The sequence below is a fragment of the Orbicella faveolata genome, unplaced genomic scaffold (assembly GCF_042242905.1).
Source record: "Orbicella faveolata isolate gen_17 unplaced genomic scaffold, um_ofav_v1 contig_26, whole genome shotgun sequence".
Taxonomy (NCBI): domain Eukaryota; kingdom Metazoa; phylum Cnidaria; class Anthozoa; order Scleractinia; family Merulinidae; genus Orbicella; species Orbicella faveolata.
In genome coordinates, this window is record NW_028301554.1 from 4,764,445 (window position 1) to 4,787,981 (window position 23,537).

Here is a 23,537-nt window from a genome sequence, read left to right on the forward strand (position 1 = left end):
TAATTAGGCACAAATTTATCCTAATTTCCTGAGATTTTCTCTCATTCGAATTAACAGTTAGACTTTGAGAGCGAGTTTTTTATAGGAGGTGAGCATGAGTAACCTTGCAGTTCAAACCAAAACCAAACTTTTAGAGTGCCTCCCTCCACCCAAGAGTATAAACGGATACCGGTGAATTTAAGGCTGGGGGTAACCCTTCGATGGACTAGCATCCCATCGAAGGGGGAGCAGAAATACTCCTAGTCGCTTCATGCTACGGAAACCGGAGATAAGCGCCGATGTAGTTCTCCGTTTCGTGAACGGTTGATGCCGGTTGATGCAAATTTTTAACAATCGACGAATTTTTCTCTATTACATGAAAGAAAAAAACAAACATCAAGCCAAGGCATGATGTTATTTATGTCGATAAATTGACCTATTGTATTCAAGGCACATATTTGTCGATCCGATGGTGGTCTGTCATGTGACATAACAGCCAATCATGTTAAAGAGTGTTATCTATCCGCCAGTATAAAAGACTGGTTGCATTATCAATCATCCCCTCTTGCTTTCACCATCACAGCGAGTATATCTCTTGGCGATAACATTTTTTCAGGCAAGTTGAAGAGATATTTTGAATTACATTAGAATGGGTCTCCCTCTAATTTTTATTCTGGGGCATTCATTCATTAGACGCTTAGACAACTTCGTTGCCGCAAACCCTAACCTTAACCACCGATTCTTGTTAAATAATGTTGCCACATTTAAATGGCGTGGTGTTGGGGGGAGAACTGTGGCTAAGACGTTGCAATACGACCTCCCCGTGGTCGCTTTATTCGCTCCAGACATACTTATTTTACAGCTGGGAACCAATGATCTTTCTCTTCTTGATCCTTTAGTTGTGGGCTCTTCTATCGAGGAGCTTGTTACCGTTCTGCAAGACACGTACAACGTTAAGCTTATTTGTGTCTGCCAAACCCTTCTGGGGTCCGATCCTGTATTCAACGCGCGTGTCCGCGCGTTTAACAAATACGTTAAAACGTTCTTCGAAGCCCTCCCTTATGTCTTTTCCTGGGGACATAGAGGCTTTTGGAATGCATCCCAGAGATTTCTCGCGCGTGATGGCGTCCACCTCAATAGGCAGGGGCAATATAAGTTTTTTCGGAGCCTCAGAGGGGCCGTTTTAAAGTCTTTACGCATTTGTTCAATTGTCGACCATTAGGCCGAACTATGCTGTTTGACGCTAATTCAAGCCATTTCCTTTTGATACATGTACAGTGTACATTTTACACCAAGCCCTGTCTTGTTGCCTCGTGATTCAGCTATTTTTGCGGTTTTCATTTGCCGCATACCTTTTCATTGCTGTTTCCGTTGGCTTATCATTTGGCCACCTGTGTACACAGTACATTTGTGCCCGTGTTATACGGTATGCACAGTACATTAGTATGCCTTTGTTTTATACGTTGTGCTGAGTACATAAGTGTGCATTCTTTTTATATGGTAAACACAGTACATAGGTGTGTATTTGTTCTATACCGGCTTTGGTTATTGTTTTTTGCTTGCAGTTTACTGCATGAGTGTACAATCCATTTTGATCGCCTATTTCCATAGGTGTGTCCAATGCACTCGGTATTACTGTCAGTGCATATCTATTTATTCATGGAAATGGGCTTTTATGACTGTTATTTATCTCACTTGTCGCAATTTACAGCAAAGGCGTTGTCTCGGTCTGATAACAGTCTTTTTCAATCCTTTTTCACATACCGCAACTATTTAGCCGTCACTTTAATCCAGCACCTCTGAGGTTGTCTATCTATATTTCTTCCCGTCCATGTAATTTTCTTAAGCTCATTTTACCTTGAATGCGGTTAACGCTGTCACCTAACATCCGTTGTTATATAGTCCATTTCTTCTCGCTTAATCATGCCGCCTAAGAAGCGTACCGCTGGCCCTGGAAGCCGTTCTAAGCATCTTCGCTCGTTGCCACCTGCCTCTGATCTGCAAGAGGCCGAGCCAGCTGCAATAGCACAAGATACCCAGTCTACTGCAGTCCCGGGGATGGTCCAGTTAAATCTCCAGGCGCTCACCAGCACAATTGCCGCTGCTGTCTCCGCGGCCGTGAAGGACGCCATGGCCACGCAGCATCAAGCGAGTGTCCCCGCCAGCACTACCACAACACTTGGTCAGGTTGAACATCTGGTGAACGAGGAGATTTCAAACCTCACTCAACCCACAGCAAGGTACGCAAGGCGCGGATCCACCATTTTCTCCCTTGAGTGTTGGGGATGAACCCCGCCAGCTTTTTACCAGCATTGACGTAGATTTAGGTGCTAGAGCTAGCTCAAAAACGAAAGCAAAAATTTGGGCTCACGAATACATAGATTTTGGTGTGTTGTTGTCAGTAGCTCCCCCCTGTGAGCGGTATGCCTTATCTATGACCTCCCCTGGTGGTGTCTCGGGTTAACCCCATCTAACTCTTGAGCCTTATCACACGCCAAAGAAGGTGACAACTATTCAGCAGTGGATAACTGCCTTTAATATTTTCGTCACGATTTATTCGGAGAAAGCTGCTGGTGACGCCCCGAAGTTGATGAAATATTGTGAAGTGGTGCGTGACCTTTCTCATAAATCGGCCGACTGGCTTTTTTATGACGAGCAGTTCCGCTACTTAAGGCAATCTGCACCTCACCGTTACCCTTGGGATCAAATTCACTGGGAATTATGGCTTAGGGCGATGTCCAATTTTTGCGGCAAAACTCCATCATCCGCAGGTGCGGATAAGGCCCACGTACGGGTCCGTTTTCGTCCTTCTACCAGCAAATTTCCCAAAGGGACATGCTGGACATTTCACGCCGGTAAGCAGTGCAGGGGATGCCGATATGAGCATGTCTGCTTTAAATGCAATGCAAAACATCCGGCAAGTCAATGTCAGGTCTCCTCAACCCTCCAGCGCCCCAATGTCGGAAAATCCGGATCACAACTTACTAATCCAAGTGTTGGACAGCCAGCCAGTCACGCCCGTAAAAGCGGACCGGTTTGAGAATTTATTGGCCGGTTATAGTCCAGCCCTATAAACCCTATTAGTTGATGGTTTTCGGAACGGTTTTCGAATTTCTTACATCGGCGAATTATCTTCTTTTGAATCTCCTAATTTGCAAAGTGCCCTGCAGAATCCGGAAATTGTTTCCGCTAAATTCATGAAGGAAATCGAAGCTGGTGGGATTGTGGGACCTTTCAAGGCTCCACCATTCCCCTTTTTTCGTACTTCGCCCATTGGCATAGTTCCCAAGAAGGCTCCTAATGAATTAAGATTAATTCACCATTTATCATACCCAAAAGGCTCATCTGTAAATGATTCCATTCCTGACGAATGTTGATCAGTCCATTATTCTACTATTAGTGATGCCATTCATATTTTAAAGAAATTACGTGCGGGTTGCTTTTTGGCTAAAACGGATATTAAGTCCGCATTTTGTATAATTCCTGTTCACCCGTTGGAGTACCCGTTACTCGGTATCAAATGGGCAAATGAATACTATTTTGATCGTTGTCTCGCTATGGGACTAAGGTCTAGCTGCGCGATTTTCGAAAAGTTTAGCTCTTCTTTAGAGTGGCTCGCCATGCAACACTTACATGTCTCTGCCGTTTTGCATATTTTAGACGACTTTTTGTTTATTGCGCCAAGTAGAGTTAAATGCGGGGAAGACCTTCATAAGTTTCTCGATATGTGCAACTTTTTTGGAGTCCCAATTGCCCAGGACAAAACAGTGGGACCGAATACCACTTTACAGTTTGCTGGTATAGAGCTCGATTCTGTGCGGCAGGAGGCCAGGATGCGGTTAGACAAGCTTACCAGATGTCGTACCTTGCTACATTACTTTCACAAGAAACGCCCCGTCACTGTGCGCGAACTGCAGTCTTTAATTGGCCTGTTAAATTTCTGCTGTTCTGTTGTGATCCCAGGCCGCGCTTTTTTACGTCGCTTAATTGACCTTACCAGTGGTCTAACAAGCCCTTATCACCACATCCGTTTAAACAGAGAATCTAAACATGATATCCGTATGTGGTTAACATTTCTAGATAATTGTAATGGAAGGGTATTTTTTCTGTCGGACCGCTGGGAAACTTCCTCTACACTTGAATTATATACAGATGCCGCGGCATCTAAAGGTTATGGTGCGATATTTGGTAAGCATTGGTTTGGCGGCGTCTTTCCTGGTGCATGGCACATTTTCAACATTACTTTCCTCGGGCTTTTTCCCATTTTTTCCCTATTACTCGACCGGTGTTGCACGAGCTCATTAAATCTCTCCAACACACCACTCCTTCGGCTTTTCAACGTTGTCTCTACTCAGCCATGTTCCTGTTAGCTTTTTACGGCTTCTTTCGTGTTGGCGAACTGGCGGCTAAGAGTGGGGATCGTGCCGATTCCGTATTACAATTTAATAATTTCTAATTTTTGGTAAACAATGGCCAACCACAAATGATTAAGATCATCATTACCGCATTTAAGCACAATACTGACAGGAAACCCTTTGAAATCTTAATTGACCGCGACGACACTGCCATTTTGCCCCGTCAAATCTCTGATAGAATACTGCAAATCACGAGGGGCCCTCCTGGACCGTTATTTTGCCAACAAAACCTTACACCGATTACGGTCTATCAATTTAACACCGAACTTTCCCGGTGTTTACAATTTTGTAGCCTTGATACTAGTCGATACAAAGGCCACAGCTTTCGAATTGGCGCTGCTTCGCTCGCAGCTGATAAGGGTTTCTCAGATGCACAAATCCGCACTCTTGGCCGCTGGAAATCTGATGCTTTCAAAATATATATCCGCTCTGAACGCCTCCAAGCTAATTAATTAAACACTTTTATACGGTTTTCTATTTTTCTTCAGTCTCAGAAATGTAGGTCAGACATGGGCTGCTACTATTTCTGACGCATTATTTAGTGCTATGATCAAGACTGTAGTTATTGTTGACGACCTCGTAGGTCAGACAAGGGCTGCTACATTTTTCTGTCGTCAATTATTTTAGTTGCGTTTTTTGTTTATACGCGATGTCGGAAACTGAGGTCAGACATGGGCTGCTGCGGTTTCCGTCGTCACATTACATACTTTTTCTGTTGTGCGTCATTGCGTGACAGCAACGTGGGTCAGACATGGGCTGCCATATGTTCTGTCATTTTACGGTATTGTCAAAACTCGACGGTGACGTAAGTCAGGCACGGGCTGTTACTGATCCGTCCATATTATTCTACTTTCTCTACTCTAACTCGGTTTTTCAGTTCGCGAGTTCTGCAGTGGTGTCTTGGTGGGGCTGCCACATTGTTGTGGCCTTTGGCGCCTTTTTCGTCCCACCTTTGCTGAAAATGATAATTTAATTACCATGGACATTGTTAACAATTAACTTTTATTTGAGTTTCTTTTAAAACCGCCACAGTATAAGTGGCCGAGAAATGCCAATTGACGAGTTGATTATTTGTTGTACACCATATCATCCTCAGCAAACTAGTGCGACACCACGGAGAGCTCCCGAACTCATTTCCGTACAATGTATCGGCATAAAAACAAACATCAAGCCAAGGCATGATGTTATTTATGTCGATAAATTGACCTATTGTATTCAAGGCACATATTTGTCGATCCGATGGTGGTCTGTCATGTGACATAACAGCCAATCATGTTAAAGAGTGTTACCTATCCGCCAGTATAAAAGTCTGGTCGCATTCTCAACCATTCCCTCTTGCTTTCACCATCACAGCGAGTATATCTCTTGACGATAACATTTTTCCCTCCCACCGCTCCCTTATCGCTATCTTTCGGATCGACATTTATGCTGTGTATTTTCGCCTACCAGCCGTGGGGCGCCTTTTTCGCCCCACCTTTGCTGAAAATGATAATTTAATTACCATGGACATTGTTAACAATTAACTTTTATTTGAGTTTCTATTAAAACCGCCACAGTATAAGTGGCCAAGAAATGTCAATTCACGAGTTGATTATTTGTTGTACACCATATCATCCTCAGCAAACTAGCGCGACACCACGGAGAGCTTCCGAACTTATTTCCGTACAATGTATCGGCATAAAAGAAATTTGTGGAAAAAAATATTGCAAAAAATCTTGTACGAACTTAAGTAAGAAGAAAATTGTTGCTCGGAAAAATTGTCCACCTTAACCCCTGCCTCAAAAATATGATGGTTCATTCCTTACACGAACACAATCATTATTGGCTTGTGTTGTAGTTCAGTTTGCGTTAAGTAACATAAGAACCACTCCTTAGTTTAAAGGAATACTTCAATATATACATAGTTAACAGAGGGAAATGGTTAAGAGGGCCGGTAAACATCAAAGAAGCAAATAATCAGACTAAGATTTATGTTAGAAGGACCTTCACCTTGCACATTTTTTGTTTTATGCTCACTGACTGTGCATGAATTACATGATCGCAATACTTCCATTGGTTAGTAGTATGAGCACACGTAACCGGCCACCTTTTGTATTTTGCCAGGTTTTGTGCAGGGTCAACCCCCAAAATAGCAAACAAAAACATACAACAAAGAACATTAGCAATTTTCCTAGCCATTTCCCTAAATTAACTATTAATTATTAGCTGCTTTAATGTGTCAGGTTTTCTAGCCAAAAACAGAGGCAGCCTTCGTAACAATCGCTCGTAAACGTACTAAATACAGCACGTAACACGTAAAGCGATGTCATGTAGAAGAATTTACGCATTTAAGTCCGAGGGATAAAACTTGGATTGCTTAATCTTAATACTTTTCCCTGCAAAGAGAAATGGTTCAAGTCTTTAATTTCCAGCTGACACTTGCCATGGCTTGCAAATGTGGCAAAAACTGATGTCACTTCTTCCAGGAGCAATGATTTAAACACAAGGAGAAAGGGTTTTCCACGCTGCTTAAACAATGGTGAAAAAAAAAAAAACAAACAAACAAAAAAAACACCGTATGTACTAAAATATGTGTAAAAAGTGTTCAAAAGAAATAAATACCCTAAACGCTCTCTTAGCCCCGCCCCCTCTCCCCCCACCCCTTCAAATTAGTAAGGGGAAGGAAGGGGAATGCCCTGTTCTTTTCAAGTCCTTTTGGGTAGCATCTCTACATCCATTACTACTGAAAAAGGGCTTAATAAAGAGGAGATGCTTCTTTCAATTCTTAATTAATTTACATTTAACGTTCATGAAGTTAAATGTTAATCAAATGATTACAAACACCTCTCTACAAGAAAGTAACAAGAAGATAAATGAGGCAGACAAAACATTTCAGCCTCTTCTTGGTTCATTTTAAGCCTTTTCAGTTTTCCTTTCCAGCAATTGTCCAAGGTTACCGGCCATCGTAGCAAGGAAAAGTCAGTCACACCTTATTTGAAAATTGAACCTATGGTTATAAAGGGCAGGCCTAACGGATTTCGCGGTATGAAAGTTTCGAATGATGAAAAAGGAAAATGTTCAACTACCATATTCAGGATATTTTCCGGGATTAAGTTACATTCCAATCACACTACAGTTAAGAAATTAAACTTACTTGAGTAGGAAATTAACACTGATTTATACTTAAAATGCCAGATTGATTGCTTTTTACTTTTCCAACGAAGTGCTTACACATCTTTTACTGTTATTTCGTTATAATTCTTTAAGGGCAAACCTTAATGTAATACAAGTTAAATTAAAGCTTAAAGATCTGGTTATCACAGTATACCAAGAATTTTAAAATAAAATGAGTTGTCGAATATTTCACGACCTTTATATGTGAGCATCCGAATCACCATATGGGTCCCTTATGAAAACTACAAGTCAAAGGGAATTTGTTCGTTTGCCTTCGAATTTGGACAGTGTCTAGTTTGACACATAAACAACAAAAACGTGTTTGTGATTTTTTTATTTTCCAATATTTTTTTTCTCCGAGAGCGATTTTTTTACGGACACTCCACAATTTTTTTTACTCCTATTTCGAAAATGTTCTGTAACTTTTCACTAAAATTGGATATGGCAAATCGCAGACATTTTTTTTTAGCGCTTTCGCTCCAGGAAATTGAGGAACAAATCAACTCAGCGAAAAAAAAAAAACTTCGCGTCGACTTATAGCTTTCAAAAGGTGATTTGGACACTTGCACTAGTTAGAGGTCGTAAAAATCAACAATTCATTTTATTTCAAAATTCTTGGAATAATTTGATAAGAATTGTAGAGTAATATAGCATAATAATATAGCAAGAGACGACACACAAAAGAAGTCTTGACAAGAGATCTCGAGACTTTCACATTCCTGGCTAAATTTTTGTTTGCGGCTAACGGTTACAATTTTCTTATTCTAATTCTACGCCTAACGGCTAAATATTTGTCTCCATCTACGGCTAACGGTTAACCTCATCAAGACGCTCGCATAATTTCAACTGGTAATAAGTAAATAATATTTAGCTCTAAATAGCGGTATTGCTTGAGGGCGCGTACGTACGACGGCGACGGCGACGGCGACGACGGAGTCGCGCAACATGGCGGCCATACTCCAAATAATAGGTTCACAGAGACATGCAGCCTTGGTTTACCGTGTACTTTTTTTGATAGTGGACATCCATTTTATGATCTACTTTTCGCGCTTTTCGCTTTTCACGCTTCTCTTCTACTTTTCGGAAGAAAAGGTCCTGTTATTGACGCGCATTCATTTTGGTTTCATTTTGGTCGACTCACCAAAACCAGTGAGTATATGTGTAAATCAATATTTTAATCGCCTTGCCCATAGTAGACTGAAATCACTGTATAACAGTTGCTCTACTTTTTGAACGCAAAGAAAGAACCTGGGAGAATTTGTAACCGTAATCACTGACTACTTTTAACTCTGACGTCATGTAGTTATAAAACAAATGAAAAGTAGTTGTAGTTAATGACGCTGGTGTTACTAAAACCAATAGCTTGGCGCGCGATTGGGAAGCCGTTTTAAAAGACTCATGTTCCGTGTCTCATCTATGAAAATATCTACTCAGGGTGACAGTGACTTGACAGGCGGCAGTCAGAAATTCTTAGGTAACAATTTCTACAAAGATTATCATCAAGTCAAAACCAGTTGTAGTTAATGATGCTGTTGTGACTAAAACCAAAAGGTGTGAGCGCGATTGGGAAGCCGTTTTAAAACCTCTTGCTCATGTGTCTCATCAGGGCTTTCAAGGTAGATGTTCAGTCACTTAGTAGGCCTGATCATGATTTGCTGGTTTTATTTTTTTCATCCCGCATCCCGACCGTAAATATCAAATTTATCCCGCATTTAAGCTTACATGTACATCGATCGTAAATCAATTTACTCATCGAGTTCGGCATTAAAACGAACGAGCGAAACACTACGAAAAATACATTATTCCAGTTCCTTTGTTTTATCGTTGTTCACTTCATTCACAGTTGTTATCATCGTCTAAAAATGAGTAGCTTTAGTTTGAAGAAAAATAAATTTCGGTCAATCGATCTGACCTGCTGGCGATCACGTAACCACCGCGTTTGCGATTCTTAAATGAAAAGATTGTGGGCCCGAGGGCGACAGCAGTCAATTTGAAAATTCTCCATCCATTCAAATATCCTGGACTTGGAGTGATGTCTTTCGAATAGATGAAAATTTCATTCAGAAACTGTCCGCCATTTTTCCTTGCCGAGATGGGCAAAGGTTACGAGCTTAGTAACCAAGCTCTAGTGGGGTGAATATAGCGTCATATGCCGAGCTTTTCTACCAATCAGAAGATCCAATTCTGATATTCACCTCTGGAAATTATACTAATGGTACATATCTAAGACAACTCTTCTGTTATTTATGCAGAATTTACTTCTGATAGGATTTGGTGCCCTTGTCCAGACTAACAGGCGAGATACGTTTCTAAAGGAAACGCCGGACGTACGTTTGATTTATACTCGACTTTTCTAAGCTGTTTTCCATAAACAAAATCGTCGAGGAATTTATTCTAAGAAAAAAAGGTGAGATTCCCTCTCAACAATTATTTTGAATACCTCATTCACGGACTCTGGAAAGAACTCAATTTGCACTGGCAGCTCTCCAGGCCTGTGTTCTCTTCTCTAGCTTGCCACGATTGTTTTTGACAGGCCCAGTTTTACCCTACATACGTGTTATATAAACGCCAGTACTCGATATCACTCACTGGGTGGGAAGTACAATCAACTGACAGCAGCCCTTCTTTACCCCGCTTAGTTACTAGAGCTCGCCATCAGTTTTTGTGGGACCCGATCGTAAGAAAAAGAATCAAAGAAGTAGTGACGTCTTCTAAGATAATAGTAAAATTTATTTTAGGCACTCGTTTCAAAACCCCACTTTTGGAAAAGGGCCTGTTCCAATAAAATTAACGCCAGGTTTAGCCGGTCAGAAGTCTACAATTTCCTTTGTTTGACGCAGTTATAAACCACTGCTGCCGAAGGTTCAAAGTTAACCATTGAGTGCGTAGAGAGAGAAACAACTGTCAAAAGATTAATGAAATCATATTCCTCATGATTCAGTTATCAGGACCTAACTATTCATTATTTCAGATGCTTGAACCTTAAATATTGAATATTTATTTCCTTTTGCAATCAGACTTGAAATAACTGCAGGTCAACGGACAATGTCCGGTCGAAAACTAGTTTTGTCCGGTCAAATCATTGGATGACCGGATATTTTGTCCGGTCGTTACACTTCAAAGGGAATATCTGGTTCAGAGCTAGTTCTAAAGTAAGTTGTACAATATTCGCGTTTCTGAAAGAACTGAAAAAAAAAAAGAATGCAAACGGAAGATACTACCAGACCACCTTTGACCACAATAAAATTTCCTGTAGTCGTAACCCGTATTTGCAAGTTTTCGATTTGTCAGCCATCGGCCATGAGTGCAAATTAGTGGGTCTTCCAGGGTAGCGTGTCTATCGGTGTGTATGCTAATACAGTCGAATTTCCACGGACGGCTACCTCTCTACAACGGCCACTGCAACTTTTTTTTATCTTGTTGGACAGTCCATACATTCATTCTTAATTTACCCTACTTACAACGACCGCCTCTCCACAGTGTCAACAGCCATTAAAGTGTGTCCCAAATGCCAAAAATAACCTTTCGTCAACGGCCGGTTAATCAACAATTTACGAGCGGTGTATACAAAACCGTATTCTTTGGCGCGTCTTTAGTCTCTGTTTCTGTTTGGTTTCTGTTTTATAGACATATTTTGATAGTGTTATGTATTTACATGCTAAATTAAGCATTTTTAAAGATAAAAAATGTGTATTCCCCACCCCGACAAAAGGTGTTGTATCTATGCCCCTACCTCCCCATAACGGCCACCTCTCTACAACGGCTACTTTCCTCTGTTCCCAAGGTGGCCTTTGTGGGGCGGGGAGGCTCGACTTTAATCCCTATTGTCCCCGTGGAATTTGTCGCTAGCTCAAGTTGCAACCTAAAGTGGGAAGTGAAACACACGCCTCCTAAAATGTCTAGTACAAAACTCCGCGCAACTCTCTAATAGAAATTCAATCTAAACGTGTATCTTTAAACTTAAGGCCTTTATATTAAGACAAAATTAAAAATAACAAATACGTTTGCGTGAATCACTTAAGTTTGAATGCAAATAGGACAGTAGAAGTGATAGGAAGTGATAGTGGGACGCAAAAGCGCAATTATATCGATTTTTAAGTAAATACATGAAAGCTCATATATTTGAACTGCGGAGCATGATACGAAGGTACCGTTATCGCTGGGGTCATGGATTCGAATCCCGTTCAGGCCTGAATTTTTTTCAAGCTTCAATTTCACAACTGCTTAAGTTGAGTGTATAGCTGCGATGATCAATCCTATCTTCATATCTTTCTCCGCAGTTCCAATATATGGTTTTTTAAATATTCACTTGTATTCTTCACCGTCTACGGGTATATTACGAACTCACAAAGTGACCAGCTCCCAGATGGCTTGATAGCTCAGTTGGTAAAGCACTGCACCGGTATCGCAGAGGTCATGGATTCGAATCCCATTCAGGCCTGAATATTTTTCAGACTTTAATTCAGCTTTAATTCACAACTAAATAAATTGTGTGTACAACTGCGATGATCAATCACATTTGCATATATCGATTATTACTGAACATTGCACTGAGCTGTGTTGTGTATTCCGTACTTTTTGCGCTGAATATGAGTTACTTCTACAATAAACAGTCACATAATGTACTTGCTTGATTTTTAAGCATCATGCTGTAGGGGGAGAAGCACTTTTTTTAAGAGTTATGATGCAATGCATATTTGTCCGGCCGGCGGAGATCGTTTCTTGTCCGGAGCAAAAATAGACTTAACAGGACAACGTAACCGGCACCAGGCGGAAGATTATTTCTTGCCCTGTCTGTTCTTCATTATTTATCACTCCACTTAGCTTCCTGACCCAATTTTTCCAAATATGACACTTAACGATAATAATTGTTTCTCGAAACAGTCAAGAACCCCCCATGGTGATTTTAACACGCTTCGTCGTGTATATATAAGTACAGCTCTAGGTAACGTTAAAGTGTCTGGCTACTATTTAAACCACTTACTTTAGAATAATATTTTGCTTTATTATAGTGACCACGATATTCAGACAATCATAACGTAATGATAAATCGCAAGCCCGATGGTTTGCTTTTAGACAGAAAAGTTGTTTGGTTCGGTGATCTGGTGGCTGTCACCATGGGAGGGCGGAAGAATACAATTAATCAAATGGTGCAAATTACACGCTCAAGGACCAACTGCCAACAGGCAGGTGGAAAAATTAGTTCTTCTTTCTTTGCCCTTATTTGTTTTGAGAGCAAGTTAGTCTTTTTTTATGACAGGATCTTTTTCTTTTTGTTTTGCGCTTATCTATTATGCATGAATTACAAAACCGAAACGTTTCTATTGGGTATTCTCTTGAACAGAAGTCAGCATCATTATAGCCACACGCCCCTTGTGAATATCAGCTTTCTTAGTTACTGACTAGTTGATTGGGCAAGCGTGTTTAAATAATGGTAACCTACCTGCGTAACAATGAAATACACTTTTATAAAAATAAAGTAAACGAAATCACCTATTTTCTGTCAGTGTTAAACAACAATGGATGTTGAAAATAATTCAACCTAATTTCGTATGGTTTTATTCGATTGATTTGTACAACGTTTGAAACTTATTTCAAATTTAATGTGTTTTGACTTCCTGTTGTCCTGCAGGGAATTTTCTCGGTATTTTCCCAGTTTCCATCACTATAGATATCTGATACTTTAAATTTACGAAGGCAAATAGTTGCATGAGTGGCTGATTGATTTTCTTCAAGCCGAATTGCGAGAGTTAACATTACGTAAGTCAGAGGAATGATCGCTTGGAGGCACCGTTCGCATTGTGGACTAGAAATCTGCTTCACCGCTGTTTTTTAAAGAAAAAAGTTCCTGTTGTTGACGGGTTTTTGGTTCTGTTATCAAGTTCTGGTGACTTATAGTGGTGAGTTTAAAATAACATTTTAGCTTTGTTATTCAAAATAGTCAGACAGGAGGTTCATCGGTTTGCGAAATTGGCAAATTACTTTTGTTCAATTTTTGTACTCCTAAATGGAAACACGAGAAGACTATGGATTAAGTTGCAGTACAACAGCGCAGTATACTTCGAAAACTATTTTCTGTCCAAGAAAAGAATGGAGATAGAAAGCCGGAAAACTTTCAACCGAACTTAGCATGTTTTTTTTTTTAATCCGTCGGATTTCCTTGCACAAAGTTTGAGACTTATTTTAATGCTAATGTGTTTTGACATCTGTTCTCGTAACTTGCAGACAAACTCCCTCAGTGTTTTCCCTGTTTCCATCGCTATCAGCGTATTATACTTTTAATTTACGTAGGGAAAATAGTTGCATCAGTTGTGTGATTAGTTTCGACAAGTCGTGAGAGCAAACGGTGAGTCGTTTGAAAATTTAAGTACCAGGAATGATAGCTTGGAAGCACCGTTTGCATCGTAAACAAAGCTGAGTAGTTTTAAGAGTAATTCAGCATAAACACCAAGGAACGCTGGGTTTGTTACACATAGCCGGAGAAACTGAAGGATCGTTTCCATTTAGTTTGTAGCCTTAATCGCAGACGCTATTTAAGTCATACAGAGTAATGTTGCGTAACAATAGGAATCACCTTGCAAACGGCTGACGCGCGGGAAATTTAAATTGACCAATCAGGATTCAACAGGCGGGCAAAACTTTACTGTCCTGACGTCAGTGTAAGTTTTAACAGGAAAGGAATTGAAATCAGGCAACTTTTCTCGCTGGAGATGACATTAGCTTTTCACGAAAAGGGATTTCAAGTTCCAAAAACCATATCAGATTGTAAAAAGTGAAAAATAAGAAACAGTTTTTGGCCCCCAAGCCTCTAATCTGGCGCCAAAAATGGGTCGCCGGCGTTCGGTATGGCAACTAGCTCGTTGCTCCACAGGCGGCCCAGACGTTGAATACGATTAATACGTGACATTATGCCGTTGGCGATTGCGTTACAATTTTAGCCGTTTATAAGACAATGTATGAGAATGCTTCGAAAATTACTCTAAATGCTACGTGTAGAAAATAATTTGAATAAAATTGCTTACCCTGTGTTTGCATTGCGTTATTTTGATGTCTCTGGGTTCCTGGAGGTGGTTTAGAGCCATTTAGGCGAGTTTTACTTTCTTTCGGTTTGCTTCCCGTAAAGAGAAACGAAAGGCGGGCGACCCACTGGCCCGACGGCCCGCACTACGACGGTTGGGGGCAACTTTGTCACGATGGCGAGGTCGTTAAGCTAGAAATTCAAATCCTGTACCCAAGATAATCGGTTACGGATCGAGACGGAGCAGAAATGGAAAGTAGGAGCTGGAAAACCAGCGATTCTTGGGCGGTTGAGATAAACTTTGGAACCTTGGGAGAAGGCGAATGGGAAGAAGAGTTATCGACGGCTGCCATGAGGCAATTTTGACGAGATTAGACCATTTTTGTGGAATTTACGGAGCTTTGAGTGCGGGCCGTCGGGCCAGCCCAGTGGGTCGCCCGCCTTTCGTTTCTCTTCAGGGGAAGCAAACCGCCAGAAAGTAAAACTCGCCTAAATGGCTCTAAACCACCTCCTGGAACCCAGAGACATCAAAATAACGCAATGCGAACACAAGGTAAGAAATTTTATTCAAATTATTTTCTACAAGTAGCATTCAGAGTAATTTTCGAAGCTTTCTCATACATCGTCTTATAAACGGCCAAAATTGTAACGCAATCGCCAACGGCATAATGTCACGTATTAATCGTATTCAACGTTTGGGCCGCCTGTGGTTGTTTGTCGAGTGTCGCCAGGCGCAATAATAGTTGTGTTATGTTGAAAAAAATAGCCTATTCCTCGCCAAATTAAACCCGGAATTCTCAAGTTAACTATTAGATGAGGCCAGAGCAACTTTAGCATTGTCTTTATATTTGTAAGCTGGGAAGAAAGTAACTATTATCATGCCGTTTCGGTAAGACAGCTCAGTTTTGACTGCCGCTCGTACTGCGGGCGCAGCCGCCACATGCAAGGCACAACCAAGAGATTATTTTATAACAAAGTTATTTTGATCAGGTATTTTATAGGGAAGCGGAAACTATAAGTTCGATCTGTAAAACCAGCAGGTAGCCTGGTTGTCCACTGAACGTAACTTAGGGCCTGATTACATGGCGAATTTCAGCCCGGGCTAAAATTTCAGCCTGGTTAGCCGGGCTGAAATCTCAGCCCGGCTTCTGAAACAAATTCTCATGGAATTAAATTGGCGATTACATGAAGAAGGATTCAGCCCGGGCAAACGGGCTGAAAAGTCTGAAAAAATCGCATGTAATCGAAACGGAATTTCAGCCCGGGCTGAAAGGCAGGAAATAAGAGGTCTGCCGCTACGAAGTAGAAGCGATCTCAGTGGAATAAAGGCGATAAAATAGAGAAACTCTCTCATTTCAAAGCTTAGGTGGAATATAAGAACATCGAGACAAGGTTAAACAGCACGAGGCTGTCAGGGAGGCCATGAACTCGGCAAGCTTGAGGACATATTTTCTTTCTATGCAAGTACGTCTTTCTGGCTAAGAGACAGGTTTCGTTTCAGTTCCATCATCATTGTAGGGTGTTACTATCCCAAAAAGTTAAAAATTGAGCGCCAAAAAAAGGTCAAACTACGAGAGAAGCAATGCGCCTATTTTCACGATTCGTGTTCTCTGCGCCATTTTGATTCTCTGGAGACTTTTCGCACACAATTTCATATTTGGCGCCGAGGCTAATATTTCAGCCCGAGCTGAAATTCGTTATGTAATCGCAACAAAATTTCAGCCCCGCTAGCCGGGCTGAAATTTCAGCCCGGGCTGCAATTCGCCATGTAATCAGGCCCTTAAAAACATTTCTGAATAAGTTTGCGCTTGTGACAAACACATTTTAAATTGCTTTAAGCTTTTTTGTAAAAAAAGATTAAAATTACGTGCTTATACCTACACTACCTGGATAAATACTGAGAAACTTGAGGGGATTGAGCTGTCAACGATCGATTGGTGTAAATTAAACAAAATCTTAGTTTAACGTTCAGCTTTTTTTCCTGTGCCTCGTTACATATTCATCCCCTCATTATTTTCTTCTTCGATTTCCAATGGACACCGTTATTACACTACGCAGTACGTAAGTTTCTGCATTACGTTCGGCATTATGACAGACAGTAGACCGGTGAGAGAGTGGAGGAGAATTTTCCGTACCACCTTGATTTTCAACTTATCTCGAAACCCGTCAAGCTTTTGTTTTGACAATCTGATAATAACAATAATCTTCTTCCATGCATGACGTAATATACAGATTTAGCCAAGCCTAATAGCGGAGCTCCTGATTGCAATAACTAACCACAAAGGAAAATTAACAAATTGAGGTCAGTTTCTATGCGTCTGTCCTCTTATTGATGATAAATTGCGTCATAACATTGTCAAAGTGGATCTGGAACCACAACCCGCAGGCGAGAGGTTCCGAGGTAAACTTTGACAATGATATGACGTAATTTATCATCAATTTGAGGACATACGCATAAAAACTTGACCTAAATTTGTTTATTTACAATAACAAGACCTCAATGTGGTCAAACGCGGGAATAAATGAGCTAAAAGAGGCCGTCAACTTGCCGTAAAAAAGATAAGTGAATTTTACTTAAAATGACGCCAACATTGTCAATAGCTTAATTTTATCGCTTTTTGATTGGCTACTTAAAAAAGTCAATAAAATCCCACTGGCTAAAAAGTTGACAGTTCCACAACTGAAAGTTGAACTGTTGAAAGCTTGCATAAATAAAAATTTTATCCGTCTGCACTCTTATTGATGATAAAAATGAGCCAATCAGCGCGCGAGAAATAATACAGTTATTGTAAAAAGAAGACTTGTTTTTCTTGGATCACACTCAAAAAATGAAGAGTTGTGAGCGTGTAATTGTTCAGCGTGTGGTTTTGCTATTTTTTTCCAATTAAATTTAACAAACTTACCCAATAAGAGTAACCAACATAATGTGAAGTATATATGAAGTAATTCATATATGAACTGCGGTTGTAGATGAAAGTGAAGAATGATCATCGCAGTAAATTTTCCAATTTAAGCAATTGGAAAGAAGAGGCCTGAAAAAAATCAGGGCTTCAACGGGATTCGAACCCGTGACCTCCGCGAATACCGGTGCGATGCTCTACCAACTGAGCTATGTAGCCACACATTGGGAGCGAGGTCAATTAATTGAGTTCATATCTTCCCGTGAGGAGTGAAATGATGTGAAGTATATATGAAATAATTCATATATGAACTGCGGTTGTAGATGAAAGTGAACAATGATCATCGCAGTAAATTTTCCAATTTAAGCAATTGGAAAGAAGAAGCCTGAAAAAATCAGTATATATGAATTATTTCATATATACTTCTCATCATTTCACTCTTCACGGGAAGATATGAACTCAATTAATTGACCTCGCTCCCAATGTGTGGCTACATAGCTCAGTTGGTAGAGCATCGCACCGGTATTCGCGGAGGTCACGGGTTCGAATCCCGTTGAAGCCCTGATTTTTTCAGGCTTCTTCTTTCCAATTGATTTAAATTGGAAAATTGACTGCGATGATCATTCTTCACTTTCAGTAACCAACATAGTAGAAATTACGAAGGCAATCTATCGAGGATTTTCCAAAAGACGATTGATAATGGCAACAGGACTGAGTGGAGTCCAATTTGGTCTGTAATCATACGAGTGATTAACAAATCGCTCGCGCGCCTTCGGCGTGCAGAAGCTCTGCTATTATAACAGCCAGTGTTTTCTAATTCTCGAAAAGTGGAGAGCCACTGCCAACAGTTTTCAGTCGCAGTTTCACTTTCAAAAGGAAGCTTAGGTCTGGTAAATAATGGTAATCATAAGAGTGATTAACAAAATCGGACGACCGCGAAGCAGGAGTCCGATTTGTTAATCACGAGTATGATTACAGACTTTATTAAATCCATTTTGAAATCACTGGTTATCCTTGCAATCTGATTGGCTCTCAATGGTGCGATTTATTCACGAATCGCACTATTTTTTGCTCTAAATCGCATCTTTTTCTCAGCCATTGCGAATGGGACAGTAAAACAAAACAACAAATCAGATTTCAACATTAGTTTAAAGTAAACAAAATTTCAGGAAAATGAAAGGCAAAAAGCCATTGTGTGGAGAATTTAGCAACTAGTATTGCCAAAACTTTGTTGTTATTGTGTTTTTTTTTTCCAAAAAACTTGACGAATGTAATTAATTACAGTTTCTAAATGACAATTATCAGCTCCTTCAGGCTGAACACCTACTTTAATGGAAGTTTCCAACTTTCAGTGTCCATTTTGACGAATATTTTGGCGATTTTTCTTCAACATCTGCTCAAAATCCGTATGATACCGAGTCCAGTAAAATATAAACAAACGAAAACCACACAACGACAATTTCAGGGCCATCTCAAGAAGGTAGATGTTTCCAGGTTTCTGGTAGTTTCAAACCAAGCAACAAAAGAGCTCAACTCTGTCGCTGTGAATAAACATAGTCAAAATACGCCCCGCTCCACAACCCAGTGAATGAATGAACGTCTTACGAAGCTGATGTTAGTCCCGCCATCTTAAAAATATCTTGAAACAAATGGCGCCGCAAGAACTTGACAAGGTCCTGAGTATTGAGTCCTTCGCCGAGGTCACAAAAAGAAACGGAGGTGATAACGAGCTGGACTCCCTTAAAATCATGCCATTAAACGGTATGAAAGGAAAAAAACGTACCATCCACTGGGCATCGTGCACTCGAGGGAGTTTCACAACTCAAAAGAAATCCATCGCAGAATTACGCAGGATGCACCTTCAAATTCCTTCTCCAAAGACAATGAAAAGTCTCAGCCTCAACCACAGAAGAAAGAAAGACCTTCCATCATTGATTCAGGCGACGAGAATTGAACTTTTATACCTGAAGCAGACTATTTTCGTTCTGACTTCAAAACCGCTTGTTTCTTTGTCATGCTCGGATGAGTTTTCGTCACATGACATCGTTTTGCATACTAAATGAGACAGAAAGGCGTTTCCGGTTCCGCTTTTTTTTTTTTTAACAAACCGGCAACTGGAACAATACACCAAAAGTCTAAAAATTAAGGCGATAAAATTGTGCGATTTCAAAATGGATCTAATAAAGTGGCAATTGAACTTCGGGTCGTGCAATTTTGGTCTGAAATCATACTTGTGATTTCAAATCGAACTCGCGCTGCGCGCTCGTTCGATTTTGAAATCACGCGTATGATTTCAGACCAAATTGCACTCCACTCAGTTCAATTACCATTATGAATTGGACGACACGATGCCCTGTAACCAATTAATCATAACCGTTACAATTTCCCACAAAAGTAAAAGTTTCATTCGAAAAAAAGCTTTTAATGGTAGAATAGCTTGCAAAATGGCTGTTAAGTTTCTTTCAAGACAGTCACCGGAGACTAAACCTCCACAATTTTACAAAGTCAGTCTCTTGAATTGGTTACTACAGTAATTGTAATCAATGCTGTGATTGGTGGATTTAGAGGAGAGGACTTAAAATGATTGGCTTATTTAACCGTCCGATTACATCGTCCGATTACAACGTTACAGATTAAAGTGCACCTAATCCCAAAATGTTTTTTCGCTAAAACGAATCCACTTGTTATTCAAAGTATTTGGGCGAACAAATTTTTGAATTTGGTTGAATCCTCGATTTTCTATGCCCTTTCAAAGTCGCACTTGAAGTGTTGCGCGACCGCGTTTTAGGGTGTCTGGGGCGGCGGTTGCTGATGACGTCTACCCAGGAACCAAACACAATGAGGGTGTCTGGAAAACCCGAATAGCGAATAGCGTATAGTCGCGAATAGTGAACAGCGAATAGTCCCGAATAACGAATAGCGAATAGCGAATAGTACGAATAGAGCGAATAGTGCCGAACAGTCTCGAATAGTGGCAAATAGTGGCAAATAGTGGCAAATAGTGGCAAATAGTGGCAAATAGTGGCAAATAGTGGCAAATAGTGGCAAATAGTGGCAAATAGTGGCAAATAGTGGCAAATAGTGGCAAATAGTGGCAAATAGTGGCAAATAGGGCACCCAGTATTTCGCAGTCAACCCCGTAGCAACTTAGGATGGGACGCAGACGCTTATCAGGACAAAAGGAGTTTCTAAACCTAATTTCTTCTGTTTTAACCGCTGCAAAAGCGTAAATACGTCTTTATTAGGTTATCCTTGTGTTTTCTGTTTTCTTAATGTCGGCGATGGACAGCCTACTAGCCTGAGTCCGGAGAAGAAAAGGTAATAAATTCATTGAAATTCTGTTGCTTATTTGGATAATTTATTAACGCTGGATATTAGATCTATAGCGGTCACTATAGACGACTATTCGTCACTATTCGCCACTTTTCGCAACTGATCGCCACTATTTGTACTATTCGAGACTATTCGGACTATTCGGGACTATTCGCTATTCGCTATTCGCTATTCGGGTTTTCCAGACACCCAACACAATGACGCCTCAGCCAGCTCTTTGTATTTGCTGGAGTAAACGGAAACAAACTAATCGTTCCAATATATTTTGGGACTAAAACGTCCAAGTTTTGTTTCAGAATCATTTCTATTTCGTCACTGGAGTCAGAGTTAAGTTTCGATTCGGAAGACTCCGAAATAAACTTCGATTGAGCACGTTCAGCAACTGTGAACTCACTGCTTAGAGCTTTGAGAGCAATTTCCAATATTTCAAGCGACGACGGAGAAGATTTCTTTGCGGACGAGCTGCTTGCATATTAGGAATGGAGGAGCAGGCAACCGAAAAGCAGAGAAGAAAACTCAAGGACTGCTTTGGATGGTAATTCGTCACCTAAGCACAAGATTCCTACCCTTTTTGCTCATGGATGTTACATAACATCCATGAGCTTAGGAGGCAGTCGGATGGCGCTCACTCACTCACTCCATTCTAATTAATTAATTTAGTCATTAAACCTGGATTAAACAATTTTCTCCTACCTCCCCTGCTAAGTATTGTTTTTGTCCAAGACTGTTAAGTTGTCCTCAGGAAGGTTCTTTGACGAGGGTGGACTAGAAAGGCGTACATTTTTGCCTGATAAATCAAGAGCCTGGGTACGAGTTTGTCGAACACCTCGAAGATTCAAGTCGGCCATTTTGGTTTCGTGTAATTTTCTTTCGTAAATATGTTGTTTTTGGCCTATCGGCTTGTGCTCACACCTGGATGAAAGCTGGTAGAGGTATTTATGACTGTGGTCATGTATCGTTCACAACAGCACGGTCGGCGAGATCAAAGAATTGATACAAGACACCCGGGAAGACAGAGCCAGAAAGTGAGATCCTGATTAGCTTTTTTTCTTGGCAAGAGAAATTGATGGTTTCCACTCGCTTTCTCTCGTTGTGTAATCTTAAGGTAAGCTTGGGTTCTTGTTAGGTTTTGGTTTCATTGTTTCTTTACTGTTTTATTTTGTGCGCACACATTGAAATTTTGCCCGTGTTAGGCCCAGTTCAGAGGTCGTGCTTCTGCCGTGCCGAACTAAATTCAGGAATTAAGTTCTACAAAAGCACGGCAGAAGCACGGCGTCTGAATCAAACTTTTTAATTAAGTTCAGCAAGAAATAAAGCTCGACAAGCACTGCCGTGCTACACGACTCTGGCACGGCAGCGATTCAAACGTCGTGCTTCTGCCGCGCTAAACAAAATTCATAAACTATATTAATGTATTTTGGCGAGATTGCGTTTTCACGGGGAATTAGTAGGGCAATTGTTTCGAGGCATCAGTATATCCTGAATTTGGTTCGACTCTGGCACGACGTCTGAATCAGAGTTGTTTTCTTACTGTGCTACAGTCGAACCTAATTGCAATTTAGTTTGGCACGGCAGAAGCACGACGTCTGAACTGGGCCTTAGTATCGCAAGTTCGATGTTATGAACTCGTAACATCAGTCGTTGATTTTATGAATTCGTTTATTGATCGATCGAAAACATATCCGCTGAAAATTCACACGTGTCGTAAAATGTATACAAGTAATTTGATCATGATATATAAACCGGAAAATCAAGTTGAAATCAAGTACGATCTGTACAAACAAAACCAAAACTTCGTGATTAAATGTTACATAATTGTTACGCGTGACTGTTCGTGACACTCGAGATTTGTAAGCTTGTTTTTAAATACTTAGGGGAAAAAAATTTCGAATTGCCTTATCTTTTAGTTTTGTTGTCGTTCAGACTACATTTCTTTTGTATTCCATGCAGTTAATAATAATAATAATAATAATAATAATAAAGTAGTTTATTAAAACACTCTTGCAGTAAAACAACTGAATTAACGAGTACATTTTACAATCTTAAATTATCTAAAGAACAGTACTTTACAAATATAACAGTGGTACTATCAATTGAGTCATAAAATATTTAAATGTAAAAAAGTCCTCTACTCTCTTAGTCCTTCAGGCCTGAATGTTCCGAAAAAGATAATACTTTTGTGTTTTCTGCCTCAAGGGATAGTTAGGCACGTCCGGGAGTGGACTGGGGAGCAGATGATGCAAAGGGTGGGTGGGGGACTTTATTTTCGCCATATATTTATAGCACAAGTGTACTCTTCTATCATCTAACTTATCTAGGTTACCTAATAGTAATGCATGAGCCTATGACTCTGCTTCGGGGTAAATTATGCTAAGCGCCCTTTTTTGCACTCGCTCTATGGCTTCGGACAGATAGGCAGGAATATCCTGCCAAACCGGTACTGCATACTCCAAAACTGGCCGAACTGAGCAAAGGTATATCCTCAACATGTTGGGTTGGCACACCCTGGCTCTGCGCAGAACTCTAAGGGAATATAACTTCGACCAGAGTGAAAATTTCTTCACAGATGATATGCAAGGCAACCCTACATGTACGACTGAGTAAATATACACTGTAATATTTTAGTGATGGATGAACAAATTAAGTCCAAGAGACTGTGTAGATCTATTTTTTGGGGGAGAAAGATATGCTGTCCAATTGTGTCAAAAAGCCGGACGCATGGTGGCTGGTGACGTAGAG

The 23,537-nt window shown here is 40.5% G+C and overlaps 2 protein-coding genes across 2 annotated transcripts in view; both read left to right on the plus strand.

Moving 5' to 3' along the window:
• LOC110061934 (uncharacterized) overlaps positions 1–23,537 on the plus strand; it is a 154,556-nt gene that overhangs the window by 66,428 nt on the left and 64,591 nt on the right. The window lies entirely within an intron of this gene.
• On the plus strand, positions 546–6,081 carry LOC149107751 (uncharacterized). Its single transcript, XM_089295881.1, has one exon. It carries the CDS (start codon positions 1,903–1,905, stop codon positions 2,266–2,268), a length of 366 nt encoding a protein of 121 aa, XP_089152007.1. The 5' UTR covers positions 546–1,902; the 3' UTR covers positions 2,269–6,081.

Excerpts from the sequence above, each read along its gene's own strand:
- LOC149107751 (XM_089295881.1), top strand. The coding sequence starts at position 1,903 with ATGCCGCCTAAGAAGCGTACCGCTGGCCCTGGAAGCCGTTCTAAGCAT.